This window comes from Drosophila erecta, unplaced genomic scaffold, assembly GCF_003286155.1.
Source record: "Drosophila erecta strain 14021-0224.00,06,07 unplaced genomic scaffold, DereRS2 tig00000000-arrow-pilon, whole genome shotgun sequence".
In the NCBI taxonomy this organism is placed as follows: domain Eukaryota; kingdom Metazoa; phylum Arthropoda; class Insecta; order Diptera; family Drosophilidae; genus Drosophila; species Drosophila erecta.
Genome location: NW_020825194.1, coordinates 4,120,153 through 4,148,133, shown reverse-complemented (window position 1 = coordinate 4,148,133; position 27,981 = coordinate 4,120,153). Strand labels below are relative to the sequence as shown.

General features: G+C 44.8%; 1 protein-coding gene across 3 annotated transcripts in view; it reads left to right on the top strand.

Annotated features, from left to right (window-relative positions):
• LOC6554276 (nucleolysin TIA-1) overlaps window positions 1–26,952 on the top strand; it is an 87,828-nt gene extending 60,876 nt beyond the window's left edge. For 2 of the 3 annotated variants that reach the window (XM_026984083.1, XM_026984082.1), the window contains exons 4-8: window positions 15,960–16,035; window positions 24,243–24,631; window positions 26,200–26,544; window positions 26,657–26,825; window positions 26,883–26,952. In XM_026984083.1, coding sequence (XP_026839884.1) covers window positions 15,960–16,035; window positions 24,243–24,631; window positions 26,200–26,544; window positions 26,657–26,825; window positions 26,883–26,924 — 1,021 coding nt within the window. In that variant the 3' untranslated portion in view covers window positions 26,925–26,952. The remainder of the gene's footprint in view (window positions 1–15,959; window positions 16,036–24,242; window positions 24,632–26,199; window positions 26,545–26,656; window positions 26,826–26,882) is intronic. The other variant, XM_001981436.3, reaches the window with a different exon arrangement.
• Window positions 26,953–27,981: the final 1,029 nt, after the last annotated feature.

Below are 27,981 nucleotides of genomic sequence, written 5' to 3'. Positions count from 1 at the left end.
GCTTTAAAGCCCTTAATTTGGTAACGTTACTTTCTAAACTAATATTTTATCGGAATGGAGAGCTGTCTGTCTAGTTTATAATATCTCTAAATAAAAACCAAATCTGAAAAAGTTCCTGGAGCACCTAAACGTCTTCTCCACTACCAAAGTGTCGCCATCTGCTGCCAGTCTCGGCCTGATGAATTTGTTGATTTATCACAGTCATCTCAGCCCACACCTACGCACCCCAAGGAATTCCAGACACGGCATATGAATACTCGCATATCCTATATATCAGAGTAGTATATACTATGTATACATACGTATGCCCCACCATGTCCACAAAGAGCTGGCTGTGCACGTTGGGAGGATTTTGCCAAATGGCGTGAATTTATTTTCCAGATGTAAGCAGATGTGAAATGCGGAGTTCATTGGCATCGTGTAACAGCTGCTGCAGTCTAAAGTCCTCGGACTTTGGCCAAAAGCGGATGAGCCGGCCAAGATGCTAAGCTTTCAGACCGACTGATTACTTGCTCCTTTGAGCAGGCAGACGGGCAGAAGATGAAGTCATCAGATTAGTTAGTTTCAGCTTTCCCCAGCTCAAAGCTTCTGCGAAATGAAGACGGCGATATTAATTCGCCAGCACACCTCAACTGAACTGCTGGCTGAGTAATTATGTGTGCCAATGCTCGAATGCTCGAATGCTCGTGTGCAGGTGGAAATCATGTTGTGTATTTCCGTTGCAATTGCGAAATTTTAAACTTGTTAACAGCAAATTGAAGCCATTTCCTGTTGCAACAACAATATGTTGCGGCATAGTGCAGCGCAAAATAAATGAGAAAACCACAATGCAACAGCAACCGACAAAACACAAAAATATCTACAAAACATACAAAAAAGAGCGCAAGAAAGCCGAGGCACAAGGACTCAGGACCAAGGAAAACAAAAATGCCAAAAAGGTACAAAAGCGGAAATAAACGTTGCAGGCAGGCAGCCAAGGACTCGGTACCAAGGACCAAGGACCCGTTCCCCGGACAGGATAACCTGTTGACCACGTGCATACTGCAATTCAAACAACCCAGCTCAAGTTTTGCCGAAAATGCCAAGAAAATTGCATTTCGCCGGAGCAGGAGAAACATGAAAAAGGTAGCAACCTCGACTGGCGACAGTGCAAAATAAGTAAAAGGCAGCTGGGAAATAAACTCGGCGTTTTGTGTTTGTCGGGAATAGGCATTGGCAAAGGAACACTTAAAAATAATACAGGCCTATTGTGGCACTAACTTCTAGGTCTCAATCACAAGAAAGAGTATACGCCACAAACCAATTTGGTGGCAAATCAATATTTTCATATTCGAATAAAAGCTGCCATAATGAAAATGATGTTAGGCATACGTTCCTTAAGCCTGCGAGACAATATAAAAATTTGTTGAGTGCACTGCGAAGAAAGGGATTCATTGTAGGGGATGGCCGAGTGAAATGCGCGCATCGCGTGCTGCGAATGCAATTTCGGAGCTGCTGCACGACCACGCCCCTTTCCACCAAACTGCGTTAACAATTTGGAGCGGGGGCGTAGGGAGGAGCGGAGGCGGGCTGGGCGACAAATGCAATCTACAAACAATGAAATGAATTGTCAAGTGCAAACATGCCACTGACGTGCAATTGCAATTGCAACGCATATATGCAACAAGCCGCACCAACCACCCACCACGCCACCCACACATCAGCAGCTCGCGTTGCGAATTTATTTTGCATGCGGCTGGCAGTAAAAAAACACGCCAGAAATGCGAGCTGCTTAGGCGCTTCCGCCGGTCGACTTAACAAGAGCCCATCAGCCGTCAAAGCGAGCGATAAAATGCTTTTGGCCAGAAAAGGAAGGCGGCAAAACGGCCAAAAACGAGTGGCGAGTGGCTGGTGGATGGTGGATGGAAAGCGCTGCCACTTTTATGACACTGCAATTCGGCGAAAGCTGTTTAGTGTGTGTCCTGTGCTGCGCTGTCGTGTTGTTGTGAAACGATTAAAGGACTCAAGGACGCTGTTCTTTTGCCGCTCGCTCGCTGGCTCCTCAAAGATTTATGGTCCGCACCGTGCACTTGCAACTCCGCCGGATATCCGGAATGACACGACAAGCAGCCGAAATGCATTGGCCATAAACGGATACTTGGCAGCGAACGATTACTTCGCTTCGCAGTAGAGGCTTTATGTCCACTTCGAGGACATCTTACTGGGCCTCTGTGGCCATAATTGTGCACTGGAAAAACGGCTGTGCAACAAGAGTAACTCAAATTCGTTTGCATAGTGAATAGTTTAGAGTTAGTAACCAATTGTCATAAGCAAAAGTGTTAAAGCTCTGCAGTCCTTATTTGCTAGCCCAATTCTACAATTCTTCGCCCCACAATCCTTTCAAGGATCCTGTTTACTTTCCCGGTGCACTCGCATTCCTCGCTGCAGCCAACTATCCCGCTGGCTGCTTAATCTTGGCTTCATTCAGGTCACCCACTCAGGATGTTTTCAGCAGCCTTTCGGCTGACTTTGAGTTGGATTTTCGGTAAGCAATACAAGAGCAGAGATGCCATAAAAAAGGAATGGAAACTGAAAGCTGAATGCTGAATGCCTCTGCCCACAATTGTTGCTCCGAGCTGAGACTTGGCTTTTGTTGATTTGAACTTTTGTTCATCTTTTTCCTTTTTCTTTGACAAGGGGCAGCCGATGTGGGCATGGTCATGTTATCTTGTTGACATGCCGGACGTTGACATATCCATTTTTTACAAGCCTAGACAAGCTCAGTGGCCCCTCCGGCAGCCTGGTCATTCTTTTTCTATTTGCCAGGACAGGACTTATGCTGGTCCCACTTCCACTTCCACTTCCACCTCCACTGCCTGCGTTTCCGTGTGCTTGTGTATTTGTGTATTATAGGAATAACAATGCCATTGGCCAAAGGCAGCGCAAATAACAACAACGACAATCGGGCTGCCATGAAGGTAATTTATTATTTTTTTGTGACTTGATTTTTCTGTTTTGTGGGTCAATTCCTGGCTTCAGCTCGCCAAATAGAAATAAATCAATTTTAAATCACGTCATTATTAAATGGCTATAAATGGGCCAATGCTTTGTTTGGTGGCTGAATGCTGTGTGTGTGCTGCACTCACACAACAATTAACACTTGGCCATTACTTCCATTTGCGGCATGTTAATTTGTTGCCACATCAATTGCTGTTGCCAATATGCGAGGCGCATGCACAAACATACGGCGCGCTCGCAATCAAAGGCGCACCCGTGCACTGAGAGAAATGCCAGAGCAGCTGAAGTCACCGAAAAGTCAATCAAAGTTTTGAGGAAAAGCAAACAATTACAATATTATGTTTAGTGCTCCATTCTATTCATAGATACTCTTAAGCTGACTCGATGGATTAATGAAGTTGTATTGAGCAGTTTTCCTCCGTGTACACACACATAGAAGGGTGCTTCAGGACTCTGGACTCAGGATGCTTGTGCAACAATCTCACCGACAGCTGACGCTGTTGCGGTTTGCAGCTACAACTATTACAACGGCAAGGGCAGCACCAACAAGCAGCAAGGCAACTTGGTGGGTGGTGGGTGGTGGGTGGGTGTTCCAGTGGGTGGTGGTGGGTGGTTTCTAGAGGACCGGCGGCTTGCTGACAATTGCCTGACACTGGGCAGCTGCTTTATTTGCGCCGCACACGTGGGCAACTCATGCCCCCGGTGGCGCATTGATTTGGCTTGGCCAAGTCAGACAAACAGAAGTCAGGAGACGGGGTGGGGTGGGCGGTGACGGAGGGCGTTGGCGGCGGAAAAGAGGGCGTGGCAGGGAAACCGACCAAAACTGAAAGCGAGCGAGAGGCTGACTACAACCCAGCGGTCGAACAATAACGCTTGAGTGATTATGCAATTGACAGCTAAATCAATCAATGATGTCAACTACACGCCGGCAACACACACACATACACACCCACTGGCATACACACACACACACACACACCCACACATCCTGTATGTGTGGTAGCAAACTGGCAAAACGTCCACGTTGTTTTTGACATTTTCAATTTTTTATGACAAAACTCCAAATTGGTACAAGTTGTTTTTTCTGCCTTTTTTCTCGCTGCCTCTTCGTATTGATTGCCGTAAAAAAGTTGATGCCATTTCAACAAATTTTCTTGTTGTGCATTAAATTTTTAAGCTCTTCAAATATGTTTTTCCCGTTTTGGTGGCTGCTTATTGTTTTCTTCGCTGGGGAATTTAGCAGTTCGCAGTTGTGGTATTTTATAACGGAAAATAATTATTTTTATTTCGCTTTGAAAAAAAAACAGTTTGATTAAATTGAATATAAGTAATGTTGAAACTAGGATGTTATGAAAATACTTCGACCATAACGGATTGAAATATTTGTTCAAGTTTTTCTGTATGCTTAAATAGTAAAACCACTCTTCCACTTTCAAGAACAAATAAATATGTCATTTAATTCACATTTTTTTCGCTGTACAATTGAAATTGAATGGGAATGACCATCGATGGCTGCCTATTGATGGCCTCAACTTTTGGCCCAATCACAGCCACTCGAAAGGAAATTAAGCAGACCCCTTGCCGATAAACCAATGACAAAATGATGACAAATTTGATAGGAAGCACGAGCAGTGGTATCTGCAACTCCCAGTCAGCCAAACACTCGCATTTGTCGGAATTCGTCCTTTTTGGCGCTGATTGCCGGCAATCGGCAGATGCCAACGCACGTTCGCCATCGAGAATTGTTATTGGGACGTCGAGTGATACCGCCTCGGATGATAAATATTTCATTTTTATGTTTCGGTCTGCCGGGTTTCGGTCTCTCTCCATGTACCACATGCCACCTCCCCCAACCGCAATCGATGTATCGTATCGATGACGTTTAATTTATAAATATGATGAAGCTGATGTTTGTCTAGCTAACACCAGCAGCACACTTAGCCAAAAAAAAATATACGAGCAGGACTTATATATTGTCTACAGCACACAGGCACACACAAAATCGGTCTTCAATCAGCTGGGAAATCGGAGGAAAAGTTTACCCTCAAGTTTACATCTCGTAAGCGGAAGTGTACGCTTTTGTGTGCGTTATTAGCTGAGGAATATTTATGTCTATGGAGTGGCTGCTTCCTGTTTGTTGCCGAAACAGTGGGGTCAATATTAAATGTCCCCCCCTGGAATCCACTGCATTGGCTCGCCATCTGGCCCACTGTATTTATCTGTGGCAGCACATCATCAATTATGGCCACCGGAAGTTACATTTTTGTCTGCGTCGTATCTTTATTTTGTTGCTAGATGAGAGATGAGAGATGAGAGCCCACCTCATGATTTGGTAAGCCCTCGCCTCAAATCCCTCCTACTGCCAGTGAATAATTAATGACAAGGACAATGGCAACATCCGCTGCGACGGGATATGCAAAACACTCTCGGGGGAGAAACTCATGAACATGGCTCTTGAAAACGGCGAGGACTTGAATCGATTCCGTTCTTAATAACGCGTGAAAAGCTCTTCTTTCACCACGAGCATTATGCAAATCACGGCCCGAGACGATTTCTAAAAATCTGTTTACGAATGAGAACATCTGTTGGGTATCTAAAATATTTCCCAACAAAGGCAAGGCGGGCGCACAGCTTACTCCTTTGCCATGGAATTTGATTTCACGGTTTGTTTTCTTTGCCCATTGGTGTTTGTGCAGCACAGTCTGCGTCTGCCATTCATATATCGTGCTTCAATAAAAAAATTTTCAATATTTCTAACTTAACCACCCACACTCACGACGCACTAAGCCTGGCCAGGAGCAAAATCTCAATCGGCGGAAAGTAGGAATGTGTAGCTCCATCTCCATCATCGTGGGCATTGCCGTTGCTATTGGCCGTATTAATCCGGCTCTTTTGCTCTTTGTTGTGCTGTACTCGCATTTCAGGACGATGGGAATGCCAGCCAGGATGCGTGTATTTTACAGCACATGTTGCTCAGCGCACTGAAATTCCTTTCAATACCGAAAACATCGAAAATTGATGCACGGCCAGTGCTCTCACGATATAAATATTTGGCCAAAGCAGTAATGTTTGCAATAACATTATGGCCCTCATTGCTCTGAAATTCCAACTGGAATTCACGTTGGGAATCTTCGCCACAGTGGAATGCTCTTCAGGTTGTCATCGACTTAGTGATCGACATTGTCCAAAAGGAGGCGAAAGGATTGTCAACTGCAATAGCTGCACATGTGGAAATAATTAATCGTCCACAAGAGCGAACTATTTATCTGCGAGCAGACAGCGCAATCTGTGTCCCAATCATTGAGTCTATTGTACGGAAAAACTTCAGACATACTCGTATATATTTGACTTGTTTTCTCAATGTGTAGGACAAGAAAACCAAACATTAGCCACGTACAGATAATCAGCACCCCAAGGTGCACTCGCCACCAAACACATAAAATGAAACGAAAAACAAAGAGCCACAAAAACCAACAAGCGGCAGGAAAAGCTGCTGCAAGGCACACAGCTTAAGCGGCGATGGACTGGCCAAGACAGACAGGAAAAGGGGGGTCGGAAAAGCGGGGGAGCGAGTGGAAATCGGGGGAAATGCAACTCCCAGGTCAGCTGAGAGGGCCAAGAACGCCGCTGCACTCGTTGCAAAAGTCAAAAGCATAAAATCCGATAGCTTCCGCTAAGCTGGCTTATTCAAGCGTACGTAGGGCTAATAAAACATTTCCAAGGATTTCGCTAGGATTTCACGGCCCAGGTCAGCTTGGAGATCTCAAGTTTTATTTACGGACTTTTGGCCATCCACATGGCCAGCAAAAGGTGGCCATCGAGTGGCAGGTGGCACTGAAAGGCCACACTTGTTAACTTGTTGGCGCTCTAAATTATTTCTTAATTGGCTTGGCTTGGCTTGGCTTGGCCCAGCAGAATGAGTATTGCCAAATGAACACCCACTGCGATTGGTGTTGAATTCAAAATTAAAGCTGCCTTTATCTGGAGAGATGGAGAAGAGCTATCTCAAGGAAGTGAATAGCACAATGTGCAGAATGGCAACAAACAAATTCGAACGCCAGCTACCGATGCTTATCCTTAATGACGCTGAAAAAAGTCCTTCTTCCTTTCCAGGAAGAGTTTATTGTGTTCTTTGAAATTTAGAGAACAGGAATTATGAGGTATACATTTTCAGCAGTCGCGGCGCATAAAGTAATTGATTAAGCTGAATGAGGGGTATCCGCTAGTCTCATGCTGTCCACAGCCTTTATCTCAGTCAGCGGGGTCACAGTTTTACCGAGAAAACTTTCTTGGACCCCCGCTATCCGCTTTTTAGCCTTTTCAGGCCCGAAGCAATCAAAGTTTCGCAGCTCAAGTAACTGTCTGGGGCATTTGTCTTGGCTTCTTCGAACTGGCACTTAATTGCCGCCAGTGCTCGGCTATCAATGAAACTATGGCCGGCAATGTGACATTCAAACGAATGCCGGATGAAATTATGCTTACCAAAAAAAAAAGAATGAAATGGATAACGAGCCAAGTTGCTACAAGTTTTTAATAGAGCGAAACAAAGGAGCTGCATTCCAGACATCCTAACTCCGAAAGTAGGCAGCAAACTGGCGCATAAACTGCTGAAAAGATGATGAATTTACAAACGACTCCATAAAGTTGGCCGCAGTGAAAGCCACTCCAGTTTTTTGTGTGCCGCTGCTGCCCGTTGTCGGTGTAATAAACAAACTTTTGAGCAAACTTTAGTTCACTACTTTCGCATCCTACTTTTTTTTTGTGCATCCACTCGGCTGGGATGCTGAGTGCTGCATGTACGACAAGTTTAACACCAAGGGAACAGCAGCCGAACAGGCCACGCTTAGTTAGCCATGTAGATGATGTAGATGATGCAGCCGATGTCCGGGGGTCGCTGGTCCTGGTCACCGTTCTCTGGTCGCATCCAGTCCATTGACACGCCGGGGTCGCTCATCTTTGGCATCATTAAGCGCCGTTTTGCGGACGCCAGTTGGCCAGTTGGCCAGTTGGCAGTTGGGGGCTGCAGGTGCTTTTAGCCAAGTGCAGTCGGGCAGAAAGTGAGTCTCAACTTGCTCGGTGGGGACCGCACAGATACAAAGGCGAATATTTCAGCTTTTATGACTTCCAGACGTCCTTTCTGTAGAACGCATAATAAAAGAGCTCACCGAGGAACTCACACTTTTTAAATCAAGTATTTCTGCAGTAAAAGCTTGAATTTTAGTTTGTTGGCATTATAATTTTATGTAAATTATGCCGCCTTAAATGTAACAGAAACAGGATTATGCTACTTACGGATAGAAGTCTTAAAAGTGCACTAATTATTTATTGATTACTTTGCATTGAATTGTAGACACATGCTTTGGGTAATCAAAGGGCATCGTTACCACTTTCCTGGCAAATTTAAGCTTTGCCGCAGGAACTCAGAGTCGCCTTGGTTCGCTTGAAAACTAATTAATCTAAATGGATTTTTGTTGTTGCATTTTGCACTCGTGCATATAAAACAAACACACACACACACACGGGATAAAGTCGAGTTAACAGTAAGCGGAGCACTCAATGAAAGCGAAAAATGCCGAGGGGTGAGCGAGTGTGAGCGGAGGAAAAGCGATGGCGGGGAAAACCGAAGCGAACCGCAAGCAATTTGCATGTTTGAAACCGCCATTCCATTCACCATCGCACCATCGCACCACCCGGCCACCATTGCACCATTGCACCATCCAGAGACCAGCGCACCACCCAGCCGCCCCCATCCACTGGCCATCAACCACTATTGGGGGCAAACACGAAAGGGGCCGACCGTGTGTGGCATCATGCAGAAATCGGGGACAGCGTTAAAGTAGCCTTATCGCCACGGCATCAGCTTCAGTTGCAGCGGCCAACAACTTCAATGTGGACAGTTTGAAGCAGTTTTATTGACGTGTGTCCGGGCGTGGCCACAAGGGGGGCTGGATCCATGCATCCATGGATCCGTGGATCCATGGATTCAAGGAGATACATAAAGGGGCGCCAGGGGTGCGCTATTGCGTTATAAATAACGCCCTATTCATTCAGTCGGTCGGTTGGTCGGTGGGTAAATGCACTTCAGCGCTTAGCCTGCGGCTGGCATCGGTTAATGGAATTTAGCCATTCTCACGGAAGCCTTAAAGTTTACGAGCAAGATTTTTAGGAACTGCTACTGGTACTGGCACTGGCACTCTTGTCCCGAAGGACGAAGGCCCCGCAATAATTCATGTCAAATCAATGCCGTAAGGATGAGCGCGGCAAAGCTATAGCTTATATAATTTATTGAACACACATACGCGGAAGGAAAGTTGCTGGATTTGCGTGTGTCTGTGGGACAGCGGCGCCATTTTAATTTGATTTTACCAGCATTTTTTTTTTCCTGCTCAGCCCGTTTTGTCTGCCGCTGGCGTCGTTTTGGCCATATGTGACAGGACTGACCATTTAAGGATTTTAGCTGATGAGAATTCAACTAAGCGGACGCAAATTGAATAAAAAGAATGGCCGCATGTCAGGCAAAAGGAGCTGGCGCCCAAATGTAGGCAACGGAAATTTGGCAAATGGGAAATCAATTTCCAATTTTGCGGGTAATAAGTTTAAGTATGATACAATGTCATAAGGCTTTAAATACATACTAATCAAATATATCACCGATTTCTTTACATCAAATTGACATCGGACTTATTACAATGATAGCAGGTTTAAGCAATTACATTCCGCTTCATTTCCATATATTTCTCAGAAAAATAGATTTTACCGCTGTCATAAAGCAGTTTCTCCTCTTGTTTTTTCGGCTGACCGTCGTAGCATATTGTTTACCCTTCGTCCTTTACAAAGATCCTGGCATTGTCCGGTGTGTACATGTGGTGCTCTTTGTGCGGTGCAGCTGTTGGTATTTCTGCGTGGTTTTTGGCGGTACTCTTTCGGTTTCTGTGTTTTCATGCTTTTCGTTTTTTGCCGGCACATCGTTTATTATGCCAAGCGAGAAATGCAATATTTTCTCCTGCGCCGCTACGTGGCCGACAAAAATATTTACAATTTGGCAGCGGCAGTGTCCCTTCAGCGCGCCACAGTGGAACCCCCACCAACACCACCACCGCCACCACAGTGGAGCCACCATAACCATGCAGCGGCAGCTGCTATAGAAACGGAAGCCATAAAAGGAAGCGCACTCCATAAAAAAGGAGGCCACACACCATTCGGCTAAGCTCAAAAGCGGCAACTTCAATCTTTGAATGTTTTATTTACTGCAAAATCGATATGGCTTTTTGCCCCCGCACCCCCTCTCCGCCGACACTTTTCGGTACGTGCTCGGGAAAAGGGTTGGGGTGCCAGGGGTTAAGGGGCGAGCGGGCTTAACACACAAGTGCCAAGCGTAACGAGTTGCATGCAAATTTCTCCTTTTTGTTTCTCGTTTTGTGCTCTGAAATATCAGCTCCGCCTCTTGCTCACTCTGTCTCTCTCAAAGGGAAATTTCAATAGCAAAGCGGGGAAAACCTCGGGAAAAGCGATTGCAGGGGGGGGGGGGGGGGGATGACGGGGCAAACGGGAAACGTTCAGTGTCCATGGCAAATCACACACCACATAATTTTCCCGCTGCACTGGAGACACACTCACTCACACGCACACACGCGCGTAATGGCTGGCCTGGAATTAGTGAGACAGTCGCTGCTGCCAGGATCCCCAGGCGCATTACGTATGCATGACGTTGGCAGGACGAAAAGGACGAGGAGGCCACCAAAGCAGCCGCGTCGCATCGTGAATGGCGTAAATGCCTGGACAGGAGCGGCAGGCTCTGCTCCTCCCGAAAATAAGAGGAAAACTAGCAACACAAGTCAAGCAGTCGCATCCGCACCAGTCAAGCGATAGATGGCCTTCTGTACACTGGGAAAATAAATGACTGAAGGCGAATAGGGCGCAGTAAATAGATAGGCTTTTCAAAGGCACTTCAGCTTTGTTATTCCGAACTAGAACTTACGATTCAGCGGTCTCTTCGTAAAGTGAAGAGTTTTTAGCTTAGCTTTTTTTTTCAGTGCTGGATTGAAAAGAAATGGAGAATGGATGAAGTTGGGGGTCAGGTCTCAATGCTGATTGCGATCGCTGCCGGTTTGGCCATTTTGGCCACGACTCCCCGACGTCGGGTCCCATGTTGATAATTCGAAATTTGTATTCCAATCTTCAAATTGTCTCCAAAATGGAATTGATTTTATGCAGATGAGCATGAAATTGTCTCAATGCGAGTTTTGCATGCTGGTGTAAATAAATGTAAGGATGTCCTGGCCAAGGGAACAAGGACAAGGACGTGATGAGCTCGCCTTTTCTCCGCTTTTTTTTCCCCCCGATTGTGCTTGTTTTATTTTTCCTTCGGTTTGGCTCTGCCACTTTTGGCCATTTCGCAGAGTGCATGCCGCATCAAAGATGCGACGTTTACGGATTTGTAATTCACCGCAATTCAGCACGGTCGCCATTTGGTTTCGGCAGCCGGGTGCCTCGAACCCAAATTTATTACTTAATTCTCTGGGAAAGGCAGATGCCACTGGCCGGAAAATCAAATCAAATAAAAGAAGGCAGCCGCAATGGAAAGCTCATGAAATGCTCCAAGAAATCCACTTTAAATATTTGGCTAACCAAAAAGCCAGGATTGAAGCTGCACCCCCCGCACCCGATTTGTACCCATTTCGGAGCTCAAACAATGCGCTCGCTTGCATTTCATTTGAATTTACAACTGTATTCGGTATTTGAACGGGCGCTGAAGTAACTCTGCCACGCCCCCATTCCATGCCGCCCCGATCTGCAATCGAACAAGGAAATGGAAATCATCATCATCAGCCATCAGGGTTATCGGCGCAGAGGAAGCCAATAAAATGCAAGCACGAGACAAACACAAATCGAATAAAAATGCTTGGTGAAAAATTCGCTATGGAAATTCAAAACCGGGAGGCGAAAAACGACAAAAAAAAAAAAAAACACGAAATGCGGAATAACTGTGCGCAGTCAATAGCCCGATGTGTAAACATGGCCAACAAAAATATTTCAATATTTCAAACACGCAACTCAATGTCGATGATGATGTCAATGTTGGATGTTGGATGTTGGCTGCTAGATGAGATGCGATGCGATGAGCTCCCCTTTCTCGTTGCACCAGCGTGGCCAAAAAGGAAATTGAAGGACAACCGCCATTCATTGATTTAGTGCCAAGGATTTTGATTTGGCTTCAGCTAATCCTGTAGATACATATATACATTCTCCAGTCTACTCGTACATTCTCCCTTGTGCTGTGCGCGATATTATCGCTTTTCATTTGTTTGCACTGCTGAGTAATTTGTGTTTGCCATCGCTGTTGATGTGTTCAGCATGTCCTGCCAACCCGATTCCTATACCCCTTCCATTCCGATCGCCCGATTTGTAAATTATATGTCTGCCAAGTGTGCCGATGGGGTGCAGATAATGTTCTTAAAGTGGCCAGGAAATTGCAAATTGCTGGTTAAGTTGCGTAGGCGAGTTACGCCCTAATAAATGTGTTACTAGTCGATGTCTTGGCCATTGTGGCCTTCCTTATGTCTATATTTGAATGGCTGATAAGGAAAGGCCAATGGCTACGAGCAGAAGAATTATGGACGCCAACATTCAACTGCTTCCGTGCTTATTTGTTGGCTTGCTGGAAAGGTTGCTCTTTCGATATCACACTCATATTTTGTGTTTGTGTTTGCCACCGGGAAAAGCCCACTCAAACTCAAGAGCTATATCTCATGCAGTTATCAATGGGCTTACACTTCCCATTTCGCCCATTTCACCCATTTCACCAACGTGGTGCGCAAAAATCCCATGCATAAGTTTATTTCGCCCGGCCAACTTCGAAGCGTCTATAAATCATCTATGCAATTTTAATTCAAATACAAAAGAATTTCCAACACATGGCAAAGGGGCCGGAATGGTAGCTGCATTGCTGGCATAAACCAATTGCAAAGGCCAAAATAGCGAGGACTCCACAACTAATGCGCTCAGCGCACACCGCAAACATTCCTTCGTCCTTTCGGCCCACAAATCCCCCAAAAATAGATCGGGCCAAAAGCTACTCGAGTCCTGGGCCAAAGGCTTTGGGAATAAAGCCAAAAAAATATATATGCAGTATAAATAACCGCATTTGTATGAGTGCGTGCGTGTATGCGAAATATTTTGTTTAACGATTATAGTTTTATGCACTTAAGATAGCAAAATATTTTCCTTCTCCTCTGGTTAAATTTATTTTCGAGTATCAGGCACAGGGCTTAAGCCATGAGCAAAACTTTTGCCAATATTTGTAAAAAATATATTGATTGGCCAGAGTCGTGAGTAAGTGGGGGCCACAGGAAGACGGAAAGGCTTATGGATGTACATGTGCATACAGATCTTACTTATGCACATGCATTTATCCCCTTTCCCAAGTGTTCTTGAACTTTTACCCTTTGGCTTTCGAATTAAAATTGTTCTTCATTGTTGAGTGATACAACTCGAGAATCATTAGCTTGCTGAGTTCCTGGCACTGGTTTTAAATCCATGAATTGTGTTCCATGACACTCCACCGCAATAAATAAATATTTCTCTTTATACGTCCCTTGAAAATAAAATACTTGCATGTATTTTAGCTAGTATCACTTTCATTTAAATAGATAAATGTATAATTGCCATTTAAGGCAGATGAAAAGGGTATATTGCAATCACTTTGAAAACCTACTTTCGTGGTTGTCTTTTGCATCTCCCCAACGACTTCGTCGCTCAATTCTTTGGACAAACATGGGGCACAGCTGGTGCCACGCCCCCAACAGCCGATGTACCGCCCCCATTGGCTGCAGCCGTTGCCGGCGAATTTCCCAAGCATTTCGTGCATGATAACAAACTGTGTGGCAAACGCAGTTCGAGGGCCATCGATGCTCCTCCACGAAAATCTCTTGGCCCGGGGCACAAAGGTTGTGTTTGTTTTCTGTTAAATGTTCAAATATATTATTGCAGCCCTCAGATGGAGTCTCCTATATATATACAATTCACATGTGTGTGTGTGGAGCGAAGAGCACTTGCAGACATTTTCGAACTTGTATTTACATGCAAGCAGGAAATTGTACACCTCCCCACTCCACTGATGTTGTGTCTGCATGCTAAAATATTCAAACAAAAACGTTATGAAAATATGAACTGTGATGTTTATCGATTGTGAAATATGATATACTCCGGGGAGATGGCGATGGAGTGGGTGGGTGGTCTCCAAGGGAGTGCACATACTGTCCTGGCCTTTAATTTGTTGGCACAATCCTTCCCAATGGCAGTCAGCCCCGCTGACAGGCAGCCAGGATGTGTGTGCTCCTCGCACTGAGAAAAACACTGCTAGACTTCAAAATTAAGTCTGTACGAGTGTAAGCTAGAAATCTGCTGGCATTAAGGCCATGTACTTACTTGTCAGTATTATATTTAAGAACGAAACAATATTCTTTAAGTTCAATTTAGTTCCTCAGGAAATTGCTTACAAGTTCAGGACTTTGTTCAAGTGTATTTATACACGTTCGCTGAGAGTGTTTGCCCTCCTGTTTGCATTGGTGTTGGCCAGAATGCCGTGTTTGTGTGTTTGCTTGCGCCGGTCAGAAAACCTTTCGCCTGACCAAACCAGACAAACCTCGGCCCCGAGCAATTGCAGCCGAATTCCTCTGGTAGCTAATAAATATTAAACTTTAATTAAATATGTTTTTTGTTCGATATTTATGTGTGCATCGACTGAATCGCGCCGGCAATCGCATTGCAATTTCGCTTCTGGCCAGCCCACCCATAAATTTACAGCCTTGAAGCGGCCCACCAAAGCCAAAGCGCCAAAGGCCATTAAAATACGTTTGCTTCTTTTTTTCGCCAGCCACTTAACGTGGGGGGTGGGAAAACTGGGGGTAACACGGACTAAACTAAAACTCATATTAAAAATTGACTTTTATCGTGATTTACAATCAAGTTGGCCTTTTTTAAATGCCGTGGTCGACATGCGGGTTTGCCTTGCTGGCCTCCCGTACACTTTCAAAAAAAAGATGCTATATAGATTGCTTGAGAAGCAATACAACTAGTGCTGCAAATGAAAAAGATTCTGATAATTAATGTGTAATTATTATAAAAAGATTCTTATTAATAATCTTTCTTAATTGAAATTGGAGGCATTTCATTTACATAATCGCCTTTATAAACATTTCTTTAAGAAATGTATTTAAAATGGCCCTCACTTCTTTTCAGAATTTTCAGAGAACCCACACTTTTCCAAAGTGGCCTAAACTGGTTGCCTAGTAGCTCCGCCAGCTTGTTGTTGCTGCTGCGGTTGGCCCACACACTCGCACACACACATGGGTGTCGAAGCGAAAAGGGGGCTAAATATTTCTTCGTGGCTTAGGTTGGACGGGCCAACATATTTAAGCCGAATGCTGACGCCCGATTCTCCAGCAGCGTCCACGACTTGGCACGACACGTGGTTTGGTGGTTTGGCGGGGCTACGGGTTTTCGGAATGGGATTGGTATTGAGATTGAGAATGGGGATGGGAAATGGGGATGGAGCGAATGGAGCGAATGGAGGCGGTGGCAAATCCCCTTGGCCACGCCCACTGATACAACCTCGAAGGCGGTGGCCTGCACTCCATATCTCTGCACTTCCATTACGAAATCCCTCTTCTCCGCCCCACGCTTCATATTTCCTCACACGTAATTCCATTGGATTCGCCATGTCGACATCGACTTTTACTTCCGACTTCAACTTGGCCAAACGTTTGCCTTTTAATTTGCTCAAGGGGTCCTGCCATCTGAACAGGACCTTTGTGCTGGATGTGAAGTGTATAAACATTAGGCAGATAACTCTAAATTACCCAAATAAATTATGTAAAGCTATCTTTTAATTGTTTCCCACTCTGGCTTGGAAAAGTTTTACTTGAGATTAAACGTTTTTTATTTTCTCCGTCTTTTTGCAGAGACTGCAGAGTTGTGCGTGATCCACAGACATTGAAATCAAAGGGCTATGGCTTTGTCAGCTTTGTCAAGAAATCGGTAAGCTATCCCAGCAGACTTGCAACATCAAAGGCTTCGTTCGCTGGCAATTAGAAATGTTTCAATCAAACTCGCATTAGTCGCTACACAAGTTTAATTCTCTAAGTAAGCACACACACAAAAGCGCACAAAGGGGGAATTTGGCAAATGAAATCTTAATTAAAACAAGTGGAAACTTTAGCTGGAGCTGGAATCCCATTTGACGTTCCAGCAACTTAACATATCAAAAGACACCTGTGGCTTCGCCTACCTTTCCCACACCCACACTTTCCCCACTTTTGCTCAAGATATACATAAGCCAAAGAAAAGCCAAACGAAGCGCACACATTTTTAAGATTTAATGCATTCTGCTTTTCCTTTTCTCGGTTAACTGCCAAGGGGCGAGTATTTGATTTTATTCTCTTCCTCATGGACACACTCGTATATCAAAAGCGTTCGGCTCACGAATCTGTAATGTTTTTTTATGGCCACAGATGCAGCGAATCTCACGGGCTCCCGAGGCTAGAAAGAATAACCCAAAAAGAAACCACCCTTGGGGCACTGTAAACATTTACACATCATATTCAATATGTTTAAACCGCAGCTGATAAGGGTCCAAGTAACTGCTGGCAGGACTCCATATCCCTGTGTGTGTGTTGTGATTGAATTTCATGTGCCTAATAGGTAGAAAATTCGACAAAGAGGCAGAGAAATCGGCAGTGGGTGGATTTTACCCAGTTTATGGAAGGTCCTTGGGGTTAAATCATGTCAAGAAACTTGTTCAGCTTCTGAAATTCAAGACGATTTAAAAACTTCTTCGGTACCAATCTTTACGTGAAAATAAATTGATGTAAACTGGTCATAGAGTTTTATGAAAAATATTAAGATCTATGGCGTTCTTAGTTTTTTACAACCATTACCTCTGTGATGCATAATCTTGGCGTGGAAATTACGAAAATTTATAGAACTCGTGGCATAAACATGGTTTAAATCATCAAAGGCGGCTGACTAAAGCCAAGTGAATTGCGTGTCAGCCAGTGGAGTAGAAAAAATTCGCAAGCTTAAGGCTTAGAACCCGAAGCCAACCAACCACAAACGGAGATTTATGCTCGCATGTACTTTGCGAAAAGCCAAATCAGTGCCCGGAGAAGGCGTAAAAGCCAAAGGTGCCGCTAGTCAATTAGGCGGCAAAATGCTCCAAATTATTAATTAAATTTTAATGCTAATGCCATGAAGTGTGCAGCCGACATGGCCCAATGATTTGGCAGGCAAGCCAATGATTTGTTTGACATCGAAGCGATGAGCGCGGATTTGCGTTGGAATGTGTCGTGTGCAAATACAACATAATCTCTGACACTTGGCTGCTGCCACGCCCACTGGATCGCCCGCCCAGCTGTCATTCGGCGATATACATATGTATGTATAGATATATTTAAGCCAAAAGCGAACTTTCCGTTCGCAGCCTTTTGGCAACTGACTTGTTTTAGTTGGAATTATGGCCAATGCGGCGTATACTTAATGCTTTTCCCCAGCTAACTAGTTAACTTTTTGTGCTGCTGCAAGTGGGGAATGGGATGCCAATTTTCGAACTTTCTCGATTAGTTTCGATGCAAACGAAAAGAGGAAGAAGTGCAAACACACACACACTCACAGACCAAATAGCAAACTCAAATATTTCAAATTAAGTTTCTCGACATGCGTTTTGTACACAGTCGGAACGCCCTAAGCCGCCACGCCCCCTTGTCCCTGAGACCCGGCGTCGCTTGCAGCTGATTTAATGCAAATTTTATTTATGCGAAAAGTTTTATTAAATTTTTGTGCAAAGTTGATATTTTCTGTGGTTTTGCGGAAATTGAAAAGTTATTTTTCGAATGGCTTACTGCACACACACACACACACTCGCACACACACGCATACACTCGCATGTGAGCGCATTGCAATGGCAACTGCAAGCGGAAAAGGAAGAAACAGTTTTCTTTCATTCAGCACTTCCGTTTGCCGGCGCATGAAATTCTGCCAATCGCCATGGCTTTGCATAAACCCAATGCCAAAATGCCAGATCTGCTCAAGCATCTCGAGAAATATTTAACGTAAATTGTTTGGCAACATGTTTTAAATAAACACCAGAGCATTACCTCCCCCCTCAAGCCAGCTCCTTTGCCTTTCCACCTCCTGCGCGACGCATACAAATTGCCATAATTTAATAACCATCAAGGCAAGCTGAGCATTTGCATGGGTAGCTCTTCTTGGGAAGACGATGCCTGTCTGCGTGTCATTAGCATCATAAATCACAACAACAACGCCAGCGAGTGCGAAAAAATTTACGCTAGCATTAAACGCAATAAACATGTCGATGCCAGGGTAGGAATACACTCGGAGAAACCAGCAATCAATCAGGTGCACTTGATACAGGCACTTACTAATGTTAATATTGTATTTTTCTTGTAAGGAAGAAGATATCTTTCCATTGACACCTCTCAATTGATTTCCATATTATGTTTATAATAAAAAATTAAGTATGATTGGAGGCAAGTATTTTTTCCCGTGCAGTACTATCTGCTCCACCGGAAATGCTAATGCCTTTCGCCATTGCCGACGGCTTCTGTTATTGTCACACAGGCGAGGATATTAACATATTATTGCATACTCACATGGCAAAAATAAAGGGCGATCAGCACATTCAGGAAGAGGAAATCACCGCCTGCTGCATCTTGAGTGGCTTTTCTTTTTGACACAAAACTTATTTGCCAACGTTATGGAGACAAAGGCAGGCTCAGGGCCCGAGATGCATTTAATCGCATTACGCCCACCGCCTTGCCTCGTTTTGCTTGCCACGACAGATTTTTCGTTGTATAATGCACTTAAATTTATTTAAAAGTTGCCACAACAGAAGATGGCAGCAGGGCCAAAAAAAAATACAAAAAATAACGAATACAAATAAAAGAAATGCATGAGGAGGAGGCAAGCGAATTGACAATGTGTGCAGCGAACAAGATATAATGTCGACTTCCCGGCCACGCCCCCCATTCTTTTCATCATCTTCTTGTGCAGTTCATTGTTGCATTATTATCATTTGTTCTTATTGTTGTCGCTGCTGCCGTTGTCGCGGCGCACAGAATGCCTGTGGTTAACCTCGCACCACCCAACCGCCCAACCGCCCAGCCACCCACTCCAATGGCAGTGGTGATGTTTCCTTTATGATTCCGTTGCGTGTTGCTCCTGCTGCCTGCTTGTCATGTGCATGTGCACTTAAATTAAAAAGCATTCCGCATACATTGGCCTTAATTTGCGCTACGTGCCGTCTTGCCATAGCCAAAATTATGAGAAACATCAGCAACCGCCATGAGATTGATTGCCCCTTCGATGCTAACTACTTTTTTGGGCACCTATTTATGTGTTCGTTGAATAAAAAGTGCTTCATCTACACATAATTGAAGTATATACGCATATCAGCAAAAATGTAAACCAATCTCCAAGCAAGCGTAAATCAATTTGGTTTCAAAGGACACTGCTCTATTGCAGGACATATGCAGAAATCACAGCTAATTTGTCAAACAGATTTCTTGCCAATACCCCAAAACATTTCCGATATTTCTGGCCGCCTTTAAAGTTTTCCCCCGCCCCAGTGCTTTTCAATTTATTTAATTTCAAGCCAGGCAATAAATTTGCTGAAGCGTACAAAACTCGGTTATAAATATAAATGGCCTGGACATTCATTTTATGCTTTCCATAATAATTCAGGAACTAGTGATTTGAGGGCGATGTAGGGACACCACGGCTTACAAACTGCCTACACACGCATAAGCTCAAGCCTCGGAGGCAGTAACTATAAAAAATGTTAGAGTAGAGTGGGAAACAACGGCCAGAGCTGACATACATAAATAAATCCCATGGAATTATGCCTTGACAAAAATGCGTTCTAGCGTGAAATACTGATTTTTTGGTCAACAACTCCCACAACCCAGTCCCAAGCCCCCAAAAACTTGGATGTGTGTGTGGTCAAAAATCGAAAAGCGTTTTGGGCCTAAGCGGAATGAAAACAGTTTTTACCGTTGACTGGCCCAGACAGATTCAAAGATGACTGGGCCTTATCTGCGCCCTTCGATGGCCAGAACATCATAATGCTGGATGCCGACCATCATTATCGTTCGAGAAGTCCGCAAATGGAAGAGCGTTTTCACTGAGCAAACGATTTGCCACTTGAGTTATTTTATAAATATCAAAAAATCATCATCGGAACTGCGAGTTGTGAGCTGAGATGCTGGTTTCTTTCTTTTTTTTATCTGGACAGCTTTAATATTCAACTTGGGATTGGGACTAGGATTGGGATTGGTTGGCTGGTTACATTCACGCTTATCTAAATAGCCACGTTAATGAATCTGACCGAAGAACAAAGCTAAACCAGCTTAGGAGCTGGGAAGGCAGGAAAACCTTTTAGCCGATGAAAAAATAAGAAAGAAGGGGACTTGGCCAACACTAAATACTGGGCGTCTGCTACCTTTTTAAGACAAAACGGTCGCCGCATGAAGAGCCAGAACCTTCTTATTTTCCCTGAATGTGTCCATGTGCCAAGGGTGTCGTCTATGTGCGGGCGGGGATTATCCCCTTTTTGTGTGTCGAGCTGGCCTTTTTTCACCTTCTTTCGCTACAGTTTTTCCTTTTCCGCCTGGCCTTTTCCGTTTTTGGCACAAACCATTTCCTTATTGTTTTAATAAACATTTAAAATGTCTTGCTTTCGGCTTACGGTGTTTTGTATACACACGAAACGTCAGCCGCAACCAGCGGCATCCCCCATTTTGTGGCGTAAGATAAAGGGTTCCTGATCCCGTCGAGATCCACATGAAAAGTATGACAAAACCCTTTTAAACCACTTAAAAATTCTTCAACTTACTTTTGCTTTTCTTCATTCGCTTAATGAAGGTATTTCGCCTTTTTGGTCTGGTTTCCAACACCCCACCACCCCGTGGAAACTTTGGTCCATCCCAACTCGTTTCCGCTGTTGGCCATGGTCCACGGTACGCAGCATTAAAGGATTCTGCGCCTTATCAAGTAATCAATATTTACAAAAGACCCGGGTCTCACTCTAGGTCCCAGTTGACTTTACACAAGTTTCGCTGAAAATTCAATCTGTACGCAGCGAAAAATGTTCTTAAATTTGAGTGTCGCGGAAGGGGAAAAGTTTTCAGCCAGCCATGTCCATGAAAATTAATTAACTTATCTCGAAGGCGGAAGTTGTCATTTAGGAAATTTTCCAGCGACAAGGAAAAACTTCGAAGCAGGCCCGAAGTTTTAATCAAAGGCGAGTTTAAGCTCGAATCGTTCACGATTGCAGAAATATATGTGACATATGCATGTATCTATTCCATCTGCATCAAAGTGTTGAAGGAAATATTTAGGACTTTATCACCCCAGTGAAGCTCGTTTTTGTTCAGTGCACGACAAGTTAGTTGTCACAGCGACAGACCAGAAAACGATTCAAGTTTTCCTCCTATTAGCTGCAAATTTGCCATTCACCATTAATTAAATTCGCCCAGTCAACAAACAACAGCCAAAACCGCACACAAAGAAAATGTGTCGCTCCAACTGCCAATGATGCGAAATGGGCCAAAACCCAGACCAGTTTCCATTGTCGTCTGTCTCCTGATCTTGAGCCAATGCCGTAGTTTTGCAATTAGCCTAGGCATTCTTGCCAACAACAGTTTTGGTTTCGATTCGGTTTTTGGGCCGGACTTTCATAAATAGTTCGACAAGTCGTAGTGGGTGCCATATTGCGGTCATCGGGCTCCCAATTTGAGCAAGATGAATTGGTAAATTACTTGAGGGGCTCTTGAGGCCCGAAATTGTGCTATAATCAACTCATTCAGGGTGCTTGAAGATTTCCGAGTCAAGGTGGATTAAATCGAAGCAAGTATTCATTTTGTATTTATTTTTATAAAAATTATTCTGTTAACTTGCTTTCTCTTTTCACTAGCATCCACTTCCTGTTTTCTAAGCAATTTGCCACCAAAATGATTGATAAAGTTTCCTGTCTTCAAAGACTTGTCAAAGCTGGGAAAACTGGGAGAACTGGAAAAACTGGAGGACTCGACCGAAAATGTCCGTTGCAGTTAGGACAAGTTTTTGCGTGTGTGTGCGTGTGTCTGGTCCGGGCCATTGCATTAGCCAGGGCCAAAGTTGTTCTAACAAACTCTCCGTCTCATTCCTCTAATCCACACACAATCATGGCAAGACAATTTTCATTGACACATGCGATTGCAATTGGAATTGGCAAAGAAGAAAGCGGCACAGCTGCACTTGTAACTGCACTTGAAGTGTCTGTCCTTTGATAAATCCTGAAGGATGTTTCCCGGTGCGAGAGGACGAACAATCAGGCGAAAAGGGCTAGGCTTTAAGCTGCCGTAAAGTCATTGGTGAAATATTTAAATAACATTTCATGCCCGGCAGAAAATCGCAGGAGGGGGGATGGGTATTGTGGTATTGTTTGCAGGACTTGTTCTTGTTGTGGTTGCCATTGCTGTCGTTATTGTTGTTGCTGTTGTTGCTGTTGCTGCAGCGAGGGAACGTGAGTGTATATGTAATCAACGATGCGTATCGCTTAAAAAATGTAAAATTTATAGTTTATGCAAATATGAAAAATGCAACTGGCAATGCATAAAAATGCGCACGCACGCAAGCTGAGCGACGTTGCCCGGGAACAAACGCACACAGGCAAACATAGGAGTCCACACACATACACATCCTGGCACTCACACATGCAGACATTAAATTACGGACAAAGTTGGGCGACAGTTGCGTGGTTTATCGCTGACGGGGCAAGCACTCAATTGTTGACTCTTACTCAAGTGGTTAAATTACAGGGCCAAGAAAACCAATACACAGCAATTTACGCAGAGCGATTTTAAGTACCATGTAAGAGCTATTTAACAAACGACTTTAATGCGTAATTTGTATATATTTTACCGAGAGCTTCTGGGAAAATTAATGGATTTGAGCTTAAATGTTTGTACTATTTCCAGACCCTGGTTCTGGATGAGAATCAAATATATTTAAGGATTGAGGAAGGTCTATAAACGCTTAGCAATTACAGACCCCTCGAGTGAGATCTGCTCTTGAAAACCCTCGAAAGTTTTCCCCTCTAAAGTTCGAGTCTGCTTTCGGTTGGAAAACGTCGTTTTTCAGCCGGTGCACGTCAACGCTGATTTCGAGCGCTGCACGTAGCCGCCACAAAGAGTAGGAAAATTAATGGAAAAAAAGAAGGGAAGAAGGATGGAAGGTGGGCGGGCTGTTGTAGGTGCCTAGTTACAGTTGCTGCCAGCCGCAGTCGTATCCGGATGCGGATTCGACTTTGCCGCCATTTAAAGGACGTGCAATGAGCAGCTGCAGCGTCTGCAGCGCCGCAAATGCCATTATTGCATTGCATTGCTTTAGCCGGCTCCGCTCGGTTTCGGTCTTCGGTCTTCGGTCTTTTGGTGTGCCGCAAGTAAATTGCTATGAAACGCCCACCACACATACACGGAAATACTCTCAAGCGCACACACACACGCACACAGGGAAAGCAGACTGCATGCAAGACCTCCTGGCAGTTGCAATCATTTCGGCATGAATCACGTTTGATACGCACGAATTACCTTTTATGCGAAATTGAAATTATAATTTGTGCACGGCCTTGTAAATGCTACGTATATAGCCCGCCCTTCCCTCCACCGCCGCCCACTTCCCCCCGCTTTTACTGTACTTTACACAAACGCAGCCAAGGAAAATCAAAGAGCAGCAGCTACAATGTCGCCTGCTAACCACAAGGAGCAACTTTCCAACGCGATTGTTTTTCCACGTTCTTTTTATTTTTTCGTCGCTACTTAGGCACTCGAAAAAATTATTACTAGACTTACATTTGCATTACTTAAATATAAAAAAAAAACAATTTAATCAGCAATTATTTCACATTAAATTGTTAGAAATGTAAACTTTTTCCGCTCACTTCGGCAGGATTGCGAGTAGTTAATGAATAATTATATTTCTCCAAGTGCTACTTTGGTTGCTTCTGCCTTAACACTTTCTGAGCTGTTTGTTTATAAATTTTTGGGCTGGGATCTCTACTTAAAAACCAAGTGCAGTCTTTCGAGGCGACTTAGCAGCCGCCGTAAGCGGCTTAAGCGGCTAGACAAGCCCGCGTAAATGGAATGGGCTCTTAGCTAATTGCGCTCTCCATTTAATTTGGCTCGTTGCAGGAGGCGGAAACCGCCATCACTGCAATGAATGGCCAATGGCTGGGCTCGCGCTCGATACGCACAAATTGGGCCACACGAAAGCCGCCGGCAACCAAGGCAGACAGTGAGTATCGCATCCAACTGAACCACCAAGCACCATCCAATCCAAACCACCCAGCCATCCCGCATCTCACTGTCACATCTCGCTCTTCCTCAGTGAACGCCAAGCCGCTGACCTTTGACGAGGTCTACAACCAGAGCAGCCCCACCAATTGCACTGTCTACTGTGGCGGCATCAACGGAGCCCTCTCCGGCTTCCTCAACGAGGAGATCCTGCAGAAGACCTTCTCGCCGTACGGCACAATACAGGAGATACGGGTCTTCAAGGACAAAGGATATGCATTCGTGCGGTAAGTGGACAGGAAAATCTTTAATCAAAAAATCCATAAAATGCCTTATTTTAAAATATGTTTTTAAGTCGAAACATTAAATATATTATTCAAAAGCTTATGCACATGATTTTTTATTATCATTATAAGTTTATATTTTTTGTACTCCCATATTACTTAAGTACCCCACCATACAGTGAACGATCAGGCAATCGATCAAATAATGGAGCAATCTTCCCCATTTTGTGTGCCCCAATAAGTGTGCTACATTAACCCATTGTGGGCCGCCATTTTGATTTGCCGCCTGCATGGGTGTGCGTGTGCTGCGGTCTGCGGTGTCATCGGTGTATTCCCATTGTCATCGTCGCCGATGCACACACACCACGCCATATAAATGTGTGCGTGGCCCCATCCAAACCGCTTGCCGTTAATAAATCAACAACACTTTTACACTCGACAACAATAACAGGGAATGCAGCAACAGCAACATCGAGAGGCAAATTTGAAGTTACAAACAGAACAATGAACCGCAATAACAGCGACGACAACGATGGCACGGCAAAGAGTAAAAACCAAAAAAAAAAGAAAACGTGGGGGATAAACCCCCAGCTAAGGAGTCGGTGGTGCAGAGGTGCAGAGGTGGTTGGGTGCCGGTGGTGCTGGTGGTGTCGGCGGTGGAGATCGCAGCTGCCGTCACGAATGCTGATAGGGTTTTAATGGCAGCCGTTGGCCCACGACGGACTGAGTTCACCCCACCGCAACCAAAAGGGCAGATACGGATAGGATTCACTCACTGAAAGAAATATCTGCTTTTAAATTATAAGGCAGGCAGATATTATCATAGATTATCATGTTTAAGATAAAGTTATTTTCTTATTCAAAAAAGTTAGGACGGGTGAAATTAAATATCTCCACTCTAAAAACTCTTTATTTTTGTGCAGTACTAGTAGCCCTTTTTGTGCAGTGCACGTGTGAAGTGTGATGAACGCGAGAGGGGTGGGCAACAAACGCATTGCAGTTACTGGCCATGTCCATGGGCGCCTTTTGTGCACTGCTCCAAAACTCATTTGTGTGTTGCAAACGTGATGCAAAAAAAGCGGCGAAGGGGAAAAGAAAGTCGAGGAGAAAGTGAGTGAAAGGGAGGAGGCAGGGGCAGGGGCAGGAGGCGGAGCGGAGCGGAGGCATTGTTTGGCATTTTGTAACATAATGAGCTCGGGGACTACAAGTGCAGCAGCAGCTGTGGCAGAGTTGCTGCATCATTATAACCAATCCAGCAACAGCGGAATTATTCCATAGACGCTTGTACCACTTTTGCGCTTTGTTGCCGCAGCGGGTTAAGCGGAAATTAAACCAGGCCAATCTGCTGCCTGCTTCCCAAAAACAAAAATCCAAAAATGAGAGTACTAAAGATATATCTGCTAGCTAATTATAAATTAAATATTTTTTATGACTGCTACCGAATTAAAATAATTTTTTAATTTTTTCCCTACCAACCCAATCACGTTCTTAAGATATTTATTAAATAAATGATTTCAAACGAGACATATTTAGAGAAATAAGAAAAACCAATTTGCGCTCTTCCCTCTTAGCTTCTCCACCAAGGAGGCGGCCACCCACGCCATCGTGGCCGTTAACAACACGGAGATCAACCAGCAGCCGGTGAAATGTGCGTGGGGCAAGGAGAGTGGTGACCCCAACCACATGTCGGCCATTGCCGGTGGGGCCTTGGCCCAGGGATTCCCCTTCGGCTCGGCGGCTGCGGCGGCCGCAGCGGCTGCCTACGGACAGCAGGTGGCCGGATACTGGTACCCGCCGGCACCCACATATCCGGCGGCAGCTCCCGCCAGCGCCCTCCAGCCAGGACAGTTCCTGCAGGGCATGCAAGGATTCACCTACGGTCAATTCGCCGGCTACCAGCAGGCTGGATACATGGGGTGAGTTCGACATCTAGCTTGGGGCAGAAAAGTAGTCTTGATACTGTAGCAAAGATATACCCCTTAGTTATGCCCCTTATTTATGCCCTGCATATTATTTTTGCTACTTCAGAATGGGCGTCCAGCTGCCTGGCACCTGGCAGAGTGTGCCGCCCCAGCCCCAGCTGGCCAGTGCAGCGGCAGCCACTGCGCCGCAGATCACACAGAGCGTGGGCAGTGCATTGCCGCAGGCGGCCGGAGTGGTCGCCTATCCGATGCAGCAGTTCCAGGTCAGTCCACAGGTGAGTGCTCGAGGATTTCGATGATGTGGCGGTGCCTAACGATTGTACATCGTTTAGCTGGCGGAGGACGAGTGGCTGGCGCCCAGTCTGCTCGTGTAGCTGCCATGAGGGATGGCCATGTATCCCACACAGCAGCACCAGCAGCAGCAACAGCAGCAGCAACAGCAGCAGCAACAGCAGCAGCAGCAGCAACAGCAGATGCTGCAGCAGCAACATGAGCAGCAGACGTCCGGGGAATATGTGAAAGAGTCGCCCTACCAAACGCAGCAGCTGCAGCACCACCAACTGCAGCAGCAGCACACACACAACCAGCATCAGCAGCAACAGCAGCAGCAGCAACACTATATCCACCAACTGTACTATCCATCGCACTGGGTGCAGCAGCAGCAGCAACAGCAGCAGCAGCAGCAACAGCAACAGCAGCAGCAGCAGGTCGCAAACAACGAGCAGCAACAACCACCAGTGGCTCAGGTTTATGGCATGTCCGAGGTGTAGGAAGGTGCAGCATTACACGTGAACGAAATCTTACCCTAGATTAAGTATACGCCATGGCGACAGCAGCAACCACACAGGCCAGAAAGTGCAATAGTCGAAACCCAAAGTTGATCTAATCAATCGAAAACCAAAACGGTTAACCCGAAAACCAAAGTTTAAATGTGTGTTATTTGTGTCTATTTTTGAGGGACTTTCCTGCGGTTCGAGGAAGTCGCCTCAGTCGAAAAGGAAAATATATTAATAAAGAAAACACGAGAAGCTCTAAATGTATTTTAGTAGGTATAAACGTATAGACGAGTATGTAGGTATGTATATACCAGAGTAAGAATAGAGTGGGTGCTACTAAGAAAGTGGTTATGATTTACCAGGGCTTACGTTTCAGATAGCAAAAGAATGCATAACAGACCGAAAGTAATACTTAAGCGTAGAGTAAGCAAACAAACAAAAGGTTAAGGCAAATATGTTTCGTTGACTGAGAACTATTTTGGAAAATTGACCCCATCTTCGATTAAATTCATTGAACCTATGATTTTCCAGTAGATTCCATTCCGATGATCATTTCACCGATATATCGATGTGCATAGGTCTAAGAATTAGCAAGTAGTCAAGGGCCAGCCAAATGGTCTAGCATTAGCATTGATCAGTTGAGTCACAACTATGA